Below are 20609 nucleotides of genomic sequence, written 5' to 3'. Positions count from 1 at the left end.
ATCGGCGTCTGGCCGCCGGACATGGAGGATTGGACCCCCGGGAGGTTCGGGTCGCACGGGTTCTCCCGGATCCGTCGGGTTTGGGTCGCGGGTCGCGGGTTTTCTGGGCTAACGGGTCGTGGATTCAAACCCCTGGTTTCCGCCGATCGTCGGCTTTGGCTCTGCCGGCGACGACCCAGCACCACCCATCGAGAACCGGACCTCTGAGCGGTCAGATTTCCCTCCTGCCTCGTCGGGTCTCCCACTCACGGATCCATCGGGTCCTCTCTCCCCGATCTCTCGGTCTCTCTCTGACTCTCGGCATCTCTCTCTCCCATTCTCATTCTCTCGTCTCTCTGATCTCTCTGATCTCTGACTCACTCTCTCTCCCTCTCGTTGTCTTTGTTTTCGGGCAACAGAACAGAGAAGAAACGAAGAAGGAAGAAAGAAGAATAGAAGAAATAAGGGAAGAAAAGAAATAGGAACCGGTTGCAAATCACTGAAGAGAGAGAGTGGTTTGATTTTATAAAATAATTAGGATATTATTTTTCTTGTAATCATTATCACAGTAAAATATCACTCGATATTTTGAACATAACTTAGTAATTAAGTTTTATAAAAATATCTCTTATAAAAATCTCTCATAGAAATATCTCTCTAGATATTTTTATATTGGTCTTTACCATTATGTATAATTCATTAAAATTATACACTAAGTCCATTTTGATTCTAGTTCGTTTCATTGTCAATATTATTATCTCAATAATATTATTACATCATCAATATATACATTGCAAATATATATATATATATATTACATACAGTAAATATTATTCGATAATATTATCGCATCAATTAATCCACTGATTAATTCAAATTGTCTATTAATTAGTCTTGTAATATTATTAGAGTATAATAATATTATTCTTCATTTATAAAATTACAATTTATAAATAATAAGACCAATGAATATCTATTTTCATAAATATCCATGTATTCCTTATTATTTGTCGGCGATTAAAATACGGTGTTTAAAGTCACGTATTTTATTAACTGATCTATCTGAATATTGTTTCCAACAATATTAAGCCGTTCGAGCGTCGAGCCTCTAGAATTGAACGTCAATTCTAGACTTGTCTATTTTATTCGGTCTTAAATTCTAATTTAAGACATTTTATTTAATTACTTAAAATCTGGGGCGCTACACTAAAACTACCCGGGATTTAAGGATGTAACGCACGACCCCAAATAGGATCATGGGTCGTGACCTCACCAGCAGTTTAGCACACCATCCATAAAGGATCGTGCCTCCGATCTTAATTCTGTAAACCCGAGATATCCGCGTAACCGAAGCCACGTCTCCATGTAACTGCCGATTCCCGTGGATGCAGAGGGACAATAACTACACCTCAAAACTCTATAAATAAGAGAAACCCTTTAAGGATTAAGGTAGGCTAATTAATCTCTAGCATTACTCTGTGCATTTATCCTCAGAACAATATATTTACTTAAGCATCGGAGCGGGAATGTCGGCATCCCCCAACGCAGTATTATTTTGCAGGTTTATTGACGTAGTTCATCTCAGCCTATCCCCGATTTACACGTCACCTACCGAAAACTGTCTCAACACTTTCAGATGTAAGAGCACTCACAGTGGATTATTTATTTCCTACGTTTAGCTAGTTTAGCTAAACAAAAAAGAAAAAAAAAAAATACTCCATTGAATTATGTATCCTAAATCTAAAATAGATTTTTCATCCATTTGTGAACAGTGCAACTCCACATGTAGAGTTGCACCGTTAACAAATGGATCTTTATTTTATTGTTTCCCACAGACGTAAAAAGGTGAAAAAGAAGGAAAGAAAGACCGAGAGACGCCCCTCCCTTTTTCTTTTTCTTCTTCTTCCCTCTTCTTTCTCTTCTTTTCTCCCCTGCCTTTTCTTCTTCTTTCTCATTCTTCTCTTTCCTTTTCATTCGAACACTGAGAGAGAGAGAGAGAGAGAGAGAGAGAGAGAGAGAGAGAGAGAGAGAGAGAGAGAGATCAAAGAGAGACCAAGAGAGATAGCTTGAGAGTGAGACCCAGCTGAGAGAGAGAATCAGAGAGCTTGAGGGAGACGTGCGGTGGGCTAGCCACCGTTTTGGACAGACAACAGCATTTAGGCCGGTGGGTCACGGCTAGACACCGGTGAAGTCAGGGAGTTGGGATTTCCGGCATTTTCTCGGTACCCAAACAAATTCATTTTTGGATAATTAAAATTCTTAGGCTTTGATTTCAGTTGACGAGTTTGATTTTTCAGAGGAGAAACCGAATGGGTCTTGAAAATTCTGGAGGATTTTTCTTTGTTAAAAAACCGAATAGGTGTGAAATTTATTGCAAAATTTATGGGTTGTTTTCTGAATAAGTTTTCTGTAGAACAAAATGGGTATCAAAATTTTTTTATTTTTATTTTTTCTAATTGATGGCCGGATGGATATTGTGTTTTTGGGTTGATTTTTGTGATGGATTTTCTGTAGAGGAACCGAATGGGGATTTAGAATTTATGGGTTTGTCCTGTGGGAAAAACTGAATAGGTAAAGTGTTGAATTAAGTTGTTTTATTCATTATGATTTTGAAGTTGATTTCATTGTTTGTTTAATTTGGGTTATTGATTTTGAAAGATGAGGTCAGTAGGAAATTCTAGTTTGGACTTTGGATTGGTCAATTGGAGAGTTGATCGGTTTGCATTTTTCGAGGATTTTTCTGTGGGAAGGCCGAATGGGTTTTGTTTGTTTGTTTAGTTTGAAAATAGTTTGCTCTTTCCTTTGAATCTAGGGTTGAGAGATTCAAAAATGACCGTTTGAAAAAAAAAAAAAAAGTTAATGAAAAAAGTAATAAAAAAGAATAAAGAAAGAATATATAGTTAAGAATAGATAATCAGATGTATGATGCCTTTTAAAATTCATTAGCTAAACTAGATAAAGTAGGCTTTGGTTAGCTATTTTAGATTGAAATATAAATAATTGGATGGGAATGCCGCTAGCCTCTTGTCTCCTTCGGCAGGGTCCGTCAATCTTCACCACCGGCCTCCGTTTTCTATTTTCAAATTCAAACTTCCAGAATATATTCTAAATATATTCTAACAGGAATAAAATTTTTTTCCCATCAATATTATTATCAATTTTCTTTATCAACAAATGTGTTAATTTTGTACATTGAGAACAGAGTTTTTTTTTTTTTTTTTTTTTTTTTTTCACGTTTATTGCTTCTCATTGCTTTAAAAAGAAACGAATTGAAGTTTAGGTATATTTTTAATTTTCATTGCTTTAGTTTTCAATACAACGATATAATTGGCTCAGTTAAGATAAGAGGTTTGGAGCTTGGTAAAAAATAGTAGAGTTTTAGAAAAGATCGAGACGTACTTTATAGTATCTATCTGTATCTACAATTGGTTGAAACCCGCTCAAAAACTTTTGTATGTTTTTTGCCTCTAATAGGGCAAAGTACTTTGGAGTATTGCCTCTAATAGGGCAAAGTACGTTTATAATGGTATATTTTGGAAAACTGATTGAATTTATGAGGACCAATTTGCTAGAATTATTGGATTGTGCCATGTTGTATTTCAATTGGGTGTTTAGTTAGAGCTTTGATTAATAGTTGTGTAATTATTGGAAAAATTTTATCGTCGATAATAGTAGAAATTTACATGATATAGCTGTGAATATACTTTTTGTAGAAATTCACATCATTGCAGTTATGTATATTGCATAATTTAGATATATGGATCAAAATCTTCAAGAAGATTGGTTCTAAGATATGAGTGAACCAAGACAACATTTAGTGACATGTAGGCTACGTAGCATATATATATATATATATATATCAACGTGCATACAAATCAAACAAAAAGATTGGTTCTACAACATTTCTTTTCTTTGATATAGGAGACAAATCATCGGGCTTCCATTATTGAAATAGTTACGCTATTATTTGAGCAATTTCTTGCAGTGTCAATTGTTGGATTTGTGTCCATCATGTTCCGGCCTGTGGTAAATGCTGGTTGCTTGGGTTTAGGTAGAGGTGCACGTTCATTGCTAATCATTAAGACTACATCAAGCATGGTAGGTCGATCAGTCGGGCTTTCTTGGACACAAAGAAGTCCAATGTTAATGAATCTCAATAGAATAGACCTGGAAGAAGGATAACTTATTGTTGGATCCATCAACTCCAAGCTTAGATCATATACCCACAACCCCCAAGCCTGGTATCATATCAAATAAATGTAAGTTTTTTCTTAAAATTAAGAGCATTTCAATTTATAAGACTAAGGTAAAACATAAAGAAATTGAGGATATAAAAGATACTCACATGTTTAAGAAGATTGAGTGAACTACTGTTATAGAAGCCAGTATTCTTCTTGCCACTTATAATCTCTAGGAGCAATACTCCAAAGCTAAACACATCAGACTTTATTGAGTATAAACCATCTATAGCATATTCTGGAGACATGTATCCACTGGATTTCAAAATTTAGTAAACTTCTTTTAGTAGCTTGCTAAAAGAATTTAACTGGCAATTGTAAAAATCATATGTAAAATAAATTGCATACTTACAAAGTTCCAACAATTCGGTTTGTGTTTGCTTCTGTTTCATTACCTCCAACTATTCGAGCCATGCCAAAATCTGATATTTTTGGATTCATTTCACTATCCAAGAGAATGTTACTCGGTTTTAGATCTCTATGTATGATTCGTATCCTTGAATATTGATGAAGATAAAGAAGCCCTTGAGCGATCCCTTTAATAATGTGTACACGTGTCTCCCAAGCTAACACCTTTTTCCTGATTGGATCTGTTTAAATAGTACAACAAGGAAATTAGTCCTTAAGAACCTAGAAGCATATGAGATTAAAATAAAAACACATATGTACATAAACAGGCACTCACCAAAAAGGTAAACGTCCAAACTTTGATTGGGCATGTACTCATATATTAATATTTTTTCATCTCGCTCAATACAACAACCTAAGATTCTAACAAGATTTCTATGCTGAAGTTTTGCAATTAGTATTGTCTCATTTGTGAACTCCTCAATTCCCTGTCCAGATCTTTTTGAAAGCATCTTCACTGCAATTTCCTGCCCTCTGAGTAATTTCCCCTATGAAGGAGAACCATAAGCTCTTTAAACTTTCATAAAGATTTACCACTAATGTCGGTTTTCTTGATAGTGTTCAAAGCACATTCATTAGAAAAATGTTACGTACCTTGTAAACAGGTCCATAACCTCCTTCTCCAAGCTTATTTACAGCTGAAAAATTATTAGTTGCAATTGATACGCTTTCATAACTGAATAGTGGTAACTCAAAATCCTTCTCTCTTTTCTTCATATTATTGTTGGTATTCATTTCTTCATTGATTGCATCGAGCTCAGTATTGAAATCAAATAATAGTAGATTATTGTTTGAAGCCTTCTCTCTTGTTTGATAAGAATTGGTCACTATACATGGAAATCCAATGAGATCACATCATTAGGTTCACCAAACAAGGCCAGCTCTACCCTATAGCAAATTAGGCGGTCATCTAAGGCCCCCAGTTAATGAATATTAATAAACTTTTTTTTTTTTATAAAAAAAAAAAATTAAAGGCTTAATTATACTCAATATTCTTTAATTAAGGCTCCTAATTATAGTAATAAGTAATTAAAAGGGCATTAATATCATTAAATTTTCCTAAAAACTTATTCTCCAACATTCCATTCTTGAAATAAATCTTAAACAATATATTGACAGCATTAAATAAGATAATCAAATAATATTAAAGACATTCTTAAATAAAACCAATTCTCCAGCTTAAAACATAATGTTCTTCGGAATAGTGGAGAGAATGAAGATAGTAATATTTAATTACGTTGTGGGTAAAGACTTTTAGGCCTTGTAATGAACATTGAACAGCTTTAACATTCAATGTTAATAATATATAATTGAGAAATGCTAAAACATCTCCTGGTATTCTCCTGGAATGTCATAGATGTAATTAAGAAATTATATCTATGTCCTTTTGGATGGTATAGATGTAATTTTTTAATCCAAAAAATTACATTTATGCCATTCCAGGAGAATACCAGGAGAACGCCAGAAGATACTCTAGCAATCCTCTATATAATTTATTCCAAACGTTAAAAAGATATAAATTATGCTACACAAGTCCAATGTTCAAAATAAAAAGGGAAAAAAATTATTAAATGCTAAGAAGATAGAAAGTTTTTAAAAAATATTTTATTCAATTATAAACTCCTTTCTTTATAAGTTTCCTTGTTTTTTTTCTCAATTTCCCTATTCAAGTCTTATTCAAATTTGAATTATTCTCTTCTTCTACAATTTCATTAATTATTTTCCAACAACTCATTATTCAAGGCATTAAAATCATTCCATATGACCACAGCTGATCAGTGATAAAAAGAAAGAAAGAAAAAAAAAAAAGAGAAAAAAAAGGAGAAGAAGCCTCACTTAAATAAATAAAAATAAAAGTATAATACAATTTTTAAATAAAAATAAAATATTATTAATTTTTTTTTAAATGCTTCACTTAAATTTGTTGTCTTAAGCCTCAAAATATATCGAGCCGACCCAATCACCAAATTTCAACCACTGAGGAATGCTAGTTTCCAAAGGTAACTAAGGCCTCGTTTGGCAACCCCCTCCCCTCATATTGGGAGAGGGTTTTTTTTTGGAGTGATAATAAAATGTGATTGTTTTGATATAAAGTTAAAATTATTTATATGGAAAAAAAATTGTATTATAGTGGATTTTTTTTATTTAAATAGCATTGGGAAATTATTATAGCCGAAGCCCAAACGGGCCCACTATAGAAGATTGGGCCCAGCCAGTCTGCTTGGCCTAAGTGAATTTGGTCCCATGAGTTTAGAATTCAGAAAAACCTCTATCAAAAGGGAAGTGGACTTGAAAGTCTAACTAAGGCCCACCCCTAATCCAAAAAGAAGGTCCGCCAGAAAAGTCTAATGCAGGACTGAACCTACTTCCTATCAAAGAGTGAGAAGCCGCGAAAATCCAAAATACTTGGCCACGATCCACAAAGAGGCCCCCAATTCGGTCGTGGGTGTACATGCTTTGGATTATCAGAAGACTTACACTTCGGGACTCGCAGGATCCAACACTTCCTAGACCACAATCAGAGAGATGTTCTCCCTCCTTTCAAGGGATTAACCATCTCAGCACTTCAGTATAAATACAAGCCAACCTCCAGGTATTCTCTAGCTGAAAAAATCATTATTGAAGCGCTGTCATTATTATACTAGAAAACTGAATTAAGCAACGGAGTGGAAGCGGCTAGCACCCCCAGCGAGCACTCTTATTGCTTCCTTAATTTTGCATAAGGAGATGACCATCCATTTCTAAAGCTTGTGTAGCCAAATCGGAAACTACAATTTGGCACCGTTTGTGGGAGCGATTTTATTACCATTTCACAATATATATATATATATATATATATACACTCCGTAATGGTGCGCACAAGAGGCTCTGAATCCGGAAGGAACAACCCTCCACTTGAGGGAATGCCTTTGACCCAAGAGCATGTAGCAGCTATGGAGGCCCGAATTGCCCAGATGTCCCCAGAGATGGCAACACTCATCGAGCAAAATCTTCGGCTCTTGGGGCAAATTCAGGGAGAACGAATCCTTGAAGAGTCGGATGAAAACTATGATGGGGAGAGCAACATATATGCCAGTAGAAACGAGAGCCAGGGAGCACCCAAGGATGTCTCTCACAATGACGAGGACCATTATCAGGACAAAAGGAGGAGGTTAAGCGAGGTCGTAGCCTCCTTATATGAGAAGTACAACCGCCTCCAACAGGAGATGAACCAGCAGGAGAAAGGCAAAACCTCTATGGTGGACAACTTGCTACATGGTCGGATCTTGGCAGTTTGCCTTCCCAAAAAGTTCAAAGTCCCGAGCATTGCTGTATTCACCGAGACCGAAGATCTGACCGAGCACCTAGATAACTACTGAGCCCATCTTGCTTTGCATGGGACTCCATCTGAGGTGGCCTATTGAGCCTTCCCCTTGACCCTTTCCGGAAATGCCCGAGATTGGTTCTGGAAACTCTCGCCAAGGTCCATTGATAACTTCGATGACCTAGGGCGAAAGTTCCTAACCCAATTCCTGGGGGGGTGAGTATGGAAAAGGCCAGCCTGACATTTACTGTCTTTGCACCAACAGGAAAACAAGTCCCAGAGGGACTACGTTATGAGATTCAACCAGGCCAAATCATCTGTTGAGAATGCCATTGACGAAATGGTGCATTCAGCCCTGTTTCAAGGGCTACGACCCGAGGGGCCACTGATGGCTGACCTCACCCATAGAGAGCTTGATAATCTAATGGGGCTTATGGATAAGGTAGACGAATACATAAACCAAGAAGAAACACTCCGTGCCATGATAGGTTCTTGAAAAACTCAAGCCTCCACCTCCCAGAACCCCAAAAAGAAAAAGAAGACCCATCCGAGCAGGCGCCCGAGGTACCCCGCAAGCAGTTCAAAGACTACAATTTCACACCTCTCAACGCTCCTATCAATGAGATCCTCATGGAAGTAAAGAGGAATCCCTACTATGAGCTCCCTCCTAAGATTTTGCTAGAGCCAATAAAGAAAAATAAGGATAAGTATTGCACCTACGACGACGCAGTAGGACATCTTACTGACGGTTGCATTGCCTTACGACTGCTGATCGAGAAATTCATCAGTAACGGGAAGCTTGTCTGCTTCCTCAGAGACAACTGAGCCCAGCTTGGGTAGAATCGAGATAGGCCGCTTGGTAATATTCCTCCTCGAGACCAGAGGAAACGGGCTCCATCCCCACAGAGGCATTGGGAAGAGAGACCTTGAGATCTCAACCAAAGGAGAGATGAGCCTCGGAGAGAAGAACCAAGGCGAGAAAGAAGTCGAAGTAGAGGTGCTAGGCAGCCAGATCGAGTCATTACCAAGATTCAAACTATATCTAGAGGATTTACAGGAGGGGGAGAGACTAGCGCCGACCGGAAGGCTTACGCTATGTTGTTGAAGAAGTGAGAAGTTTTGGTGGTTGACAGACCCCGCAAGTCCCTGAAGAAAGAAGCCCCAGTGGTGGGTTTCTTGGATGAAGATTATGCGAGAGTATCCTTTCCCCATACTATATTGGTCGGCGTTCCTACGCATGGATATAAGCCGAGATAAGATAATGGGGTTTACAGGAGAGCAGGTATTCCCCGTCGGTTCCATCGAACTCCCTGTTATAGCAGGGGAGCACCCAAAGCAAAAAATCATAATGGTCAAGTTCCTGTTGATATACTGACCCTCAATGTACAACGCGATTCTCGGAACGACGACACTAAATGAGCTGAAAGCCATAACTTCCACATCACACTTGAAAATGAAGTTCCTGACTGAGCAAGGAATTGGAGAAGTCATGGGAGATCAATGGGTAGCAAGGTAGTGCTACAACATCACACTGAAGGATGCTCTTGAGAAGTCCCCTCATAATCTTGAGGGGGAGGACAAGTAGCAATCATAGTCAGGGGAGCCGGTTGAGGAGTTGGAGAAATTTGAGATTGGAAGCGTAGGAAGAAGTATTAAAGTCGGATCTTAGTTAGCTCCTCCACTCAAAGAATCCTTAGTGGCTTTCCTCCTTAATAATGCATACTTATTCGCCTAGAGCCACGAGGATATGCCAGGTATTGATCCCTTGATACTAACACACAGGTTGAATGTAGATCCGAGCCATCGACCAATTAAATAGAAAAGAAGAAGTTTTGTTCTCGAGAGGAACCAGGCCATACATGAAGAAGTAGAAAAGCTCCTACAGGCTGGATTCATCCAAGAAGTCGACTACCTAGACTGGCTCACCAATGTGGTGCTGGTGAAGAAAGCTAAAGGCAAGTGGAGAATGTGCGTTGACTTCACCGGCCTAAACAAAGCTTGTCCCAAAGACAGCTTTCCCTCCCACGGATGGACATATTGGTCGATTCAACCTCAGGACATGAGTTACTCAGCTTTATGGACACCTTCTCCGGATACAATCAAATTCATATGAATGAGATTGATTAGGAAAAGACTTCGGTCATCATCGACCGAGGACTCAACTGCTACAAGATGATGCCTTTTGGACTCAAAAATGCTGGAGCCATTTACCAAAGGCTAGTCAATAAAATATTCCGAGATCAGATCATGAGGAATGTAGTGGTGTATGTAGACGACATGCTAGTGAAAAGCATAAGAGCTGCAAATCATATTGTGGATCTTGAGGAAACATTTAACACACTGAGAGGCTACACGATGAAGCTAAACCCGACCAAGTGTGCTTTTGGTGTATCTTCAGGAAAATTCTTGGGGTTCATGGTTTCACAGTAGGGCATTGAAGCCAATCCCCAGAAAGTTAGTGCAGTCCTCGATATGCAATCTCCTAGGACCACCAAATAGTTGCAGCAGTTGACCGGACGAATCACGGCTCTAAACCACTTTATCTCTTGGTCGACCGACAAATGCCTTCCCTTCTTTAAGATTCTGCGAAAGAATTTCGTCTGGAGTGAAGAGTGCGAAGAAGGCTTCCAGAGGCTAAATTAGTATCTTGCCAACCCTCCTATGCTGAGCCGAGCCCTAGAGGGAGAAATACTATATCTTTATTTGGCCGTCTACCCTTCGACAGTCAGCTCAGCCTTGTTACGCGAAGAATCTGGAACACAGAAACCAGTGTACTTTACCAGTCGAGCCTTGCATGGAATAGAAGAAAGATATCATCGGATAGAGAAGTTGGCATTCACCTTAATCATTTCAGCTTGAAAATTAAGGCCATACTTCCAGGCACATGCTATTCGTGTCCTTACCGAGTATCCGCTGAAGAAGGTACTGTAGAAACCCAACCTTTCGAGAAGACAAGTCAATTAGGCGATTGAACTCAGGGAATTTGACATTGAGTTCCACCCGAGAACTGCGATCAAAAGGCAAGCCTTAGCTGACTTCATTGTAGAGTTCTCTGTTAGTTTTATTGGCTACATTTTGTTGACAAAATCACTACCATGTAAGTGTGCTGCTGAAATAGGGATGTCGTATTTATCCAGAGTTTTCTAGAATATTCAGAGTTCATTTCTCAACTATGAAAAGGCCTTAATATGACAAGTATCAATGTCACAAGCATCAAAAAAGCAATTTCCAGACTCTTGGAAGAATTTACGCAGTTTACAACTCAGCAAAAGTCGAATCCCCAATTGATCATCTGGACGGCCTAGTGGAAGCGTCCGGACGCCTATCAGTTCGAGAAGATTATGAACAGCTCAGCATAGACAGCATGAATCCATTCGGACGATAGGGCAACACAATCCGGACGCTACTCAGTGTTTGAGAAGATTCTAAACTACGCAGCAGACACGTTTGGAATTCCAACCTCAATGAATTTAAATACTTAATTCTCTTATTAATTAAGATTGAAACAAGAGAATTGTGGGGTAATTATTGGGAATTTGTTATTCCCGAAGCCCTAACGGACCCACTATAGAAGATTGGGCCCAACCAGTCTGCTCGACCTAAGTGAATTTGGTCCCACGAGTTTAAAATTCAGAAAACCTTTATCAAAAGGGAAGTAGGCCTGAAAGTCCAACTAAGGCCCACCCCTAATCCAAAAAAGAAGGTCTACCAGCTGAGTCTAATATAAGGCTGAACCCACTTCCTGTCAAAGAGCGAGAAACCACGAAAATCCGAAATACTCAGCCACGATCCATAAAGAGGCCCCCAATCCGGTCGTGGGTGTACATGCTCCAGATTATCAAAAGACTTACAGTCCGGGATGTGCAGGATCCACACTTCCTAGACCACAATCAGAGAGGCGCTCTCCCTCCTTTCAAGGGATTAACCGTCTCAGCACTTTAGTATAAAAACAAGCCAACCTCTAGGTATTCTCTAGCTGAAAAAATCATTATTGAAGCCCTATCATTATTATATCAGAAAACTGACTAAAGCATTGGAGTGAGAACGGATGGCACCCCCAGTGAGCACTTTTATTGCTTCCTTAATTTTGCAGAAGGAGATTATCATCTAGAGGGTATATTTTAGGAGTTATTGTTTTGATCCAGTTGCTCTCAAGCCGTTGCCAAAGTGCTGGTACTGTGTTCATGTGAAGTCTATCTCAGGGAGGAGCCCTAAGGTAAAGGATTCCATTGAAGACTCCTTCAAGTAGGTAACTTGTTTGTGTTAGTTTGTAATTGGCCTCATTCTGTTGGACAAAATCACTTATTGGTAAAAATGCTTTTTAACAGGAATTTTGCTATTCAGAAGTGTTTCAGAAGACTCTGCACTGCTTGCAAGTCAAGATTTTAGGTTCTCTGTCAGCCGGCCAGACGATGTGTCATCTCGTCCGGAAGTCCATCAGTCCATTGTTCCATCCGTCCGGACGATGTGCCATACTGTTCGGACGCACGACAGACCAAGTAACATTCGACCGGACGACGTGGATTTCCATCTAGACCCTTCACTGTATCGAGAAGCTTCTATTCCAGCTTGCATCCGTTTGAACGACTCAGCAGCCTGTCCGGATGCCTCTCAGTACTCGACCAAGCTTCAGATTCTTTCCAAAATCATATATGGGAAGATTGCTGCAACTGTCCGAACGACGTGGATTCCCGTCCGGACACGTTTCTCCTTAAGGCAAGAATCGCAATTCAAATTCAACCGTCCGGACGTCTGTCAGCATGGTTCGGATGCGCGTTCAACAGATATGGAAATTGCGGATTCAACTTCAACCATCCGGACGCCTGTCTTTCATGGTCCGGACGCACATACAGTAGATATGAAAATTGCGTATTGAAGACTAATCGTTCGGACAACCATCCCCATAGTCCGGATGCGTGAACCCTTATATGGAAGTTACTTGCAGCGGACGTGCGACCGTCCAGACGACAGTGCCTCACCTTTCGAACGCAACTCTCAAACAGGAAAGATTTTCAGTGAAAATCTCAAAAATTCTGGTCGCACAGTTATCCGTCCGAATGGCCCATGTCCACCGTCCAGACGGCTCCTGTATATTTCACAGCAGTCGCCCATTTGAACCTCAGCCTATAAATAGAGGTCCCTGGGCATTGAGAACTGCAAGAATTCGGTATTGAATTCCACTAGAGCTTAGAGAGTATTTTGTGAGATTATTGGAGCTGATCTGTTCTCTCTATAGCCATTGTTGTGTGATGTTGCTTCGCTTAAACTGAAGTTTATCTTAGGGGTTGGCCCTAAGATAAAGGATTCCATTGAAGACCCCTTCAGGTAGAAGACCTGGTTGGGAGGCATTGAGAACTGCAAGAATTCGGTATTGAATTCCACATCTCTTTATGACTTCTATTTTTTTTATTACACCTTTTATCATGAATTTCTCTCAGTCATTTGAAGAAAATTATAATATTGAGCTCTCTAAAGTTTTTGCAAAATTTGATAAACTTATTTCTCCAAAAGATCTCATAAAGGTGAAGCAAGAAAAAAAGTCTTTGATTGTTCAGTTATCTGAATCACATGTTTTGATTGACTCTTTGAAATCTGAGAATACCATGCTGTTTGAGATTATTGGTACACTTGAGAATAAATTAAAGGAATCAAAAAATATTTTGAACAAATTCTCAAGTGATAATTTGAAAAGCATGCTTTGTATTCATTCAGATATTTCTAACAAGCTTGCTTTAATTGTTGATGATATGAGTACTTCTACTTCACATGCTTTTGATTCTGAATTAGATTCTATTGATGTTAAGCCTGTGATAGTAGATACAGCTTGTTTAGAAAATTCTTGCTTAAATAATCATGTGATGCCAACGTCCAAGGAATAAGGAACACGAGGTAAGTTTGTTCCTACTTGTCACAATTGTGGGAAAATTGGTCATATTAGGCTAAATTGTTATTTGTTGAGATCCCACAGGCCTTGGATTAAGCAGGATGATTTGAGGAAAAGTGAAGTTGAAGATTCTTCCTCATCAAAATATGTCCTTCCGCATAAGAGACATATAAAAGGTAAGGGCAATGTTATTTGTAAGAATACTAACTATAATTCTGCAGAGAATGTCAAGAAGCATTCAAACAAAAGAAGCTTGCCCACCTGTCATCACTGCGACATCACCAGTCACATTCGACTCAAATGTCCACAGCTCCAGGCTCAGAAGTCGAAGGTTCAGAAGGAGTTGCCAACAAGAGCTACATCAGGCACTCTACTCCCTACGACACTTCAGGCTCCACGACATCAGCAGCAGTTTGTTCTAGCCAATCAAAGTGGCAAACTAAAGAAGAACAAATCAAGACGCTACAAGAGAAAGTCACAGAAGCCCAATAGCAGCCATGGCTATGAAGGATTGCTGAGCCTAATACAAGGTATGCTAAGGAGTATGGCCAACATGGACATGACCCGCAAACCATCTCCACGAGTTAAGAAGGTATGGGTCAAGAATGATGAGACCATTCACCTCTTGAGGGGGAGTGGACTCACCTAGTAGGTGAGGTCTCTCATGCCTAGGATTTTGGTTCCTAAATTCTAGTGCATGTCAGATATGTTTACATTGCATTGTTTATCATGTCATATCTTATTCATGCCTTGCATTCTGTTTGAGGAACTGTTTATTTTATCCCCCCATATTTTCTCTTGCTATCTTGAGAAATATCTGCAGATATTTTTTTTGGGGATGACAGTAAAAGCACGTCGGGCGGCTGTTTTTCTGTCTTGGTATTTCTAAACCTCTCTCCATGAGGACAGGTTTGGTTTTACCTTACATGCTGGGATTAGATGTCATTTCCTTTTCCATAATCATGTCTTTGTTGTTTTTCTATTTATTGGTTTTCAACAAAAAATAAATAAATAAAAAATGGGGATAATATAAATTTTTTTTTTTTTTTTTTTTTTTTTTTTTTTTTTTTTTTTTCTCTTGATAGCTTTTCAGATATTGCATGTGTTTTTGCCTAATATCTCAGTTCATTGTGCATTAATTAAATATGCTTATATATGATTGAGAGTTATGCATGATATCTGCTAAGTTTTCCTGTTGCATCTTAATGATAGATAGTTACTTTCCTCATGCAATGAAAATGTACACTATCCAAGGCTCCCCTAAGGTACTTATTTTCCTCTCTGACTTCTTGCTTCTGAAAATTCTAATGAGAGAGATGTTTTTGATAAGATGGTCAAATTGACCAAATGCTAGTTGAACCTAGAACCTAAAAACTCTGGCATTCTCTTTAGGTTGCAGAACCATAAGAATCAAGCAGTAAAAAAAAATAAATAAATAATATGAACTCTACGCTTTAATTGTATATTCACTGCTTATGTGCTGAATTTGCAATATGCCTTGCCCTTCATGGTGCAAGTAAAATTTTACCTTGTCCTTCATGGTACAAGTAAAACAATTAGGCGCTGCATCTTAGGGGGAGTGTATCAGATGAAGGTGGCTATACCCTAGTAAGATAAGGTTTGATTTTTGGTTGATCTTTCATTGATTTTCTCTCTTGTTTGGAAAATCTTGTTGCTTTTTGTCATATTAGTGAATTTCATACCTTATTGAGAAAGTCTTCATATACACACGCATTACATGAGTTGAGTAATCTATTTAAAATTTTTATTTGTAGGGAAATTTGTGCTTATTGAATACTTAGCTCTCATTTATATCTTTGCATATTTTTGCAATGCTATTTGACTATTTTATCAGCTGTTATACATGCGTGTTCTAAAGCTAACTTTAGGGAAAATTATTATTTCTGCAAATTTTTCTCAAGTTTCAGATTTTCAGTGTGAAGCGTCTGGACGGACCTTTTCTTAGGTCCGGACGAGCGCAGTCTTACCGTATGCTGTCCGAGCAGTAGTTGTTCGGACGGTTAAGTGACATGTCCGAACGGGATCTCTACAGGTTTAAGACTTGAGTCTCTTTTTCTGCCATACACACATCTTTGCATTTTTATTGTTTTATAATGGCATGTTGTGTGTTTTTCTCGCAGATTTCTCCTGAGACTTGGCATTCTTTGCACATTTGTTCTTATTCCATGATCTTCATTGTGTCTTCCGTTATTCTTTTAAGTTTTTGTGTTTTTAAAATATTGGAATATTTGTTGGGATATTTTCTTGAGAAAGTGTGCATGAAAATCCTATTCTGTCTGTGTGTTGGGTGGATATTGTTATATCTGTACTATTTTGATTGCTATATTTGCTTGTGTAATTCATGCGCATCCAAATTGCAAGTTGTTATAACACCACATTTTTTTTTTTTGGAACTAATATTTCCTTGTGGTGTTATGTTTGGATAGATTTCTATTAAATACTTTCAGGAATATGTTGTCCAGCAACTCTCAGCTCAATATATGACAGATGGATCCTTTGGAAAACTGACTATTGTTGAAGTCGGATGTTCAAAATTTCCAAAGGTCTTGGGATTTGAGATGAGCTTTTTCCCCCAGCTCATGTAGAGCCTTCCGTAGCATTCCCTCAGATCTGCATTAGTTAGACGTTCAGTGGTGAATCTCTTCAGTTATCTTGCAGACCAGTTGCTTAGAGGATGTTAATCTGCGGATAACCAATTTCAGGCTTTGCAAAATCAAGAGATTGAAGATTTTTCAGTCCATGGTTCCCAGCTTCCGAAGCTAGAAGCTGAAGTAGTACAAATCGAGCTTTTACGGATTTCTCTCCGTTACTTGATTTCAATGGATTAGCAGGATTGGGTACTTGGAGGATTTCTGTTTCTCTCTTGGGTCACTTGCAGACTTTTCTCTATTTTCCTATTGTTTTGGATTTTAGAAAGTTTTTGTTTGTGGATATTATTACTCTGTTTACCCTTGTACTTCTGAGACATTGAGGGGGGGTAATTGTTGTGTGGTTTTTCTCATTACTTTATTTTACCCTTTGTCCCTTTGTGACAAAAAAGGAGAGTAATTTTTTATTTGGACCGGGAATGTATTTCCAACCCGGTAAAGTGATTTTTGTCCCAGAATGGCCAAAGAGGGAGTTTGTTAGTTTGTAATTGGCCTCATTCTGTTGGACAAAATCATTTGTTTGTAAAGATGCTTTTTAACAGGGATTCCGCTATTCAGAAGTGTTTCAGAAGACTCTGCACTGCTTGCAAGTCAAGATTTCAAGTTCCTTGTCAGCCGTCCGGACGACGTGTCATCCCGTCCGGTCGCCCATCTATCCACTGTTCCATCGGTTCGGACGACATGCCATACCGTCCGGACACCCGACAGACCAAGCATCATTCGACCAGACGACGTGGATTTCCGTCCGGACCCTTCACTGTATCGAGAAGCTTCTGTTCTAGCTTGCATCCGTTCGAACGACTTAGCAGCCCGTCCGGACGCCTCTCAGTACTCTACCAAGCTTCAGATTCTTTCCAAAATCATATATGGGAAGATTGCTGTAACCGTCCGGACGACGTTGATTCCCGTCTGGACGCGCTTCTCCTTAAGGCAAGAATCGCAATTCAAATTCAACCGTCTAGACGTCTGTCAGCATGGTCCTGATGCGCGTTCAACAGATATGGAAATTGCGGATTCAACTTCAACCGTTTGGACGCCTGCCTTTCATGGTCTAGACGCACGCACAGCAGATATGGGGTGTCTAGATGCTCCCCATGCTCCGGACGAGTGAACCCTTATATGGAAATTACTTGCAGTGGACGTGCGACCGTTCGAACGACGATGCCTCACCTTTCGGACGTGGCTCTCAAATAGGAAAGATTTTCAGTGAAATCTCAAAAATTCTGGTCGCACAATTGTCCGTCCGGACGGCCAACGTCCACCGTCCGGACTGCGCCCGTATATTTCACAGCAGTCGCCCATTTGAACCTCAGCCTATAAATAGAGGTCCCTGGGCATTGAGAACTGCAAGAATTCGGTATTGAATTCCACTAGAGCTTAGAGAGTATTTTGTGAGATTATTGGAGCTGATATGTTCTCTCTATAGCCATTGTTGTGTACTGTTGTTGTGCTTAAATTGAAGTCTATCTTAGGGGTTGGCTCTAAGGTAAAGGATTCCATTGAAGACCCCTTCAGGTAGGAGACCTAGTTGGGAGGCGTTCATGTTGGGCTACACGTTAGAGAGCAAGGTACGACCACTGCATCAGGGGTATGTGAGTGTTACTACTTTGTATCTAACTTTGTCTTCTGAATAGTGGATATCTTGGGTTTGGCTGCCCCGGAGTGGTTTTTCTCTTAATTGAGTTTCCACTTCGTCAACAAAATATCTGTCTCTTTTAATTCCACATTTTGATATTTTATTGCACACTATTGCACACACTTGGTATTTATTTTTAGAAGTCAATTTCATTTTTCAGTTTGAAAAGCATTCGTGTTGAGTTACACGTCAGAATTCAAGGTACGACCACTACATAAGAGTATGTGAGTGCTACTGCTTTGTAACTAGCTTTGTCTTCTGAATACTAGATATCCTGGGTTTGGCTGCCCCGGAGTAGTTTTTCTCTGAATTGAGTTTCCACTTCCTTAACAAAATATTTGTATCATTTAAATTTCGCTTTTACAATATTTTTGTTACACGTTGCACACACGCACGTTAAATTAGAAGTCACTTTATTTTGCAATAACATAATAAGGGAAATATAGGCTTCAAGTTCATGGAGCGTAGGCTCATAATAAGGGAAAGACCCTGGGTTAAAGACCCTTGGCAACAAAGATGAAGTAGACCCTGAGTTAGAGGCCCTTGGCACCAATGAATAGATAGACCCTGTGTTAGAGGCCCTTGGCACTAATGAATGAGAAAAATGGAATTGTAATGAGATTGTGCATAAGTATATATGACAGTCATCATATTATTGTATTGTATGCTTTTAAGTAAATCAGTATGTCATGATATTATTGAAGGCTGTTGACTCACACAAATGCAATATGAGATTGTGGAGGTATCCGCAATCTCATATTTAATGATGCAAGTTCAGAAGATGAAGAATTGGATTATGCTAGCTTAAAGATTTTAAAGATAATGTTTATATAGTTAGTTGTATTTCATTGTAAACACTTGTATGTTACTTCTTGTGGTATGTATGCTTCAGTAGAATTTTCCTGTATATTTGTGTGTCATTAGTGACACTTGTTGTAATATGTTTGGTGTTGTGTTAAATGACTTTTAATAAATGTTTAGAGGTAATTCAATCAGCTCTAATGTGTTATTTGTTCCTAAGTTGTTAAGGAAAAAATATATTCCGTTGCCAATTCTTAACTCTGATGATGTCGTAATGTCACGTGAAAATCAAAATTTTCACTGACGCCTTTTTGTAAAAGGTAGGACATTACAGTACTAAATTTGTAAGAGGACCCCACAAACAGGAGCCTGAAACACTATCTTCACCAACTAATGATGCTAATAGCTTTTCATTGTCGGGCCATTATAAAAGTGTGTTAAGTGACGTTCCTAAGAACATGGATGTCTTGTCACAATTTTTATTGTCTTAGATTAAGATAGACTTCCTTGTAATTTTTTAAAGTGATTTCTATGTACGGTTAGAACATTTACACTTACCTATGCGTTTGAGCTTTCCTTTGGTTGAAAAACAAATGAAAAGACATAAGATAAGCCCTGTTGTTGGAACTAGCACAGCTACCCATACCTTCCATTTTTTGCCTGATTATGATGACAAGAATCACTATTAGCTCAACCATAACAGAGAATGAAGTAATAGTTCATAACGAAAGATGGCATAAATTTGTGTAGATTTTTCACCTTTGGTACTTTGATGCTCATCTGCAGCACGTCTGAGATACATAATCTCCCCACCATCTAAGAGTTGCTGTAAGTTCAAAAGAGCTCCTTCCCAAATCATGCAGTACCCGCTGCTATTATAAGCATAAGCTGTGCAAGAACAGTTATTCATGCAAGCCACTTCACAATACCTAGCACTCGCTGCCGAATATGCTTTTGAATTACCGGGCAATCTCAGGAATGGTATCTTCATGAACCAATCTTTTTTGCCATTAGCATACGTATTATTTTCACATTTTTGCAAAGAGGATTTCCTCACACACCCACCTGACCAATCATTTCCACTGGTGTAGTCCGTCGAAAATGGTTCAAAACCAATTAAACATTCACAGGGGCTAGAGATATTCTTACGATACACTCCAAATGCACCACACAAACCATAGATAGATTGGTTAAGCGGCACATCCCAAATTATATCCCAATCCTGAGGGCCAGACAGCCACGCCATTTGCTGGAGATTTCCCGTAGACGTCATCAGAAATTTAGAACGCTGAGAAGGATCATAAAAATAATAAGTAAAATATCTTTCATTTTCATTTGACACAGAACTGTAGTTGGAGACATTGAAAAATGTCAACTCAGGAGCAAAGGCAAAGGTGTGAGTTTTTCCATTCCAAACTCCAGAACTCCAATAGATTTGGGATCTGTTCCACTCTAAGAAAAATTGATTGCTTCCATTTGGGTCTAACCCGAACGAGAACACACCAGGTGTTGGATCTTCTTTATTTTTCCATGAAATGAGCTTCTGTGGTTTTCCAGTAACCTTATCAATCCCAAGCTTAGCACCTGGCAGCCATGTATCGGTTGGATGGTCGAAACTTTCCCAAAATATAGTAGACGGGTTCGACCTATCCCTCAAAACAAAATTCCCATCATCACGAAGTACTGCTTC

General features: G+C 38.8%; 1 protein-coding gene across 1 annotated transcript; it reads right to left on the bottom strand.

Moving 5' to 3' along the window:
* Nucleotides 1-3837: 3837 nt before the first annotated feature.
* LOC133882077 (G-type lectin S-receptor-like serine/threonine-protein kinase At1g11330) lies at nt 3838-20188 on the bottom strand. The gene is made up of 7 exons (XM_062321181.1): nt 19679-20188; nt 19478-19579; nt 5220-5452; nt 4903-5113; nt 4570-4807; nt 4325-4472; nt 3838-4217 (listed from the first exon to the last, which is right to left on the bottom strand). The coding sequence occupies exons 1-7, from the start codon at nt 20163-20165 to the stop codon at nt 3909-3911; spliced, it is 1728 nt and encodes a 575-aa protein (XP_062177165.1). The 5' UTR covers nt 20166-20188; the 3' UTR covers nt 3838-3908.
* Between the last annotated feature and the right edge of the window lie 421 nt (nt 20189-20609).

This window comes from Alnus glutinosa, chromosome 11 (assembly GCF_958979055.1).
Source record: "Alnus glutinosa chromosome 11, dhAlnGlut1.1, whole genome shotgun sequence".
Classification (NCBI taxonomy): Eukaryota; Viridiplantae; Streptophyta; class Magnoliopsida; order Fagales; family Betulaceae; genus Alnus; species Alnus glutinosa.
This window is presented reverse-complemented; position numbering and strand designations above follow the sequence as displayed.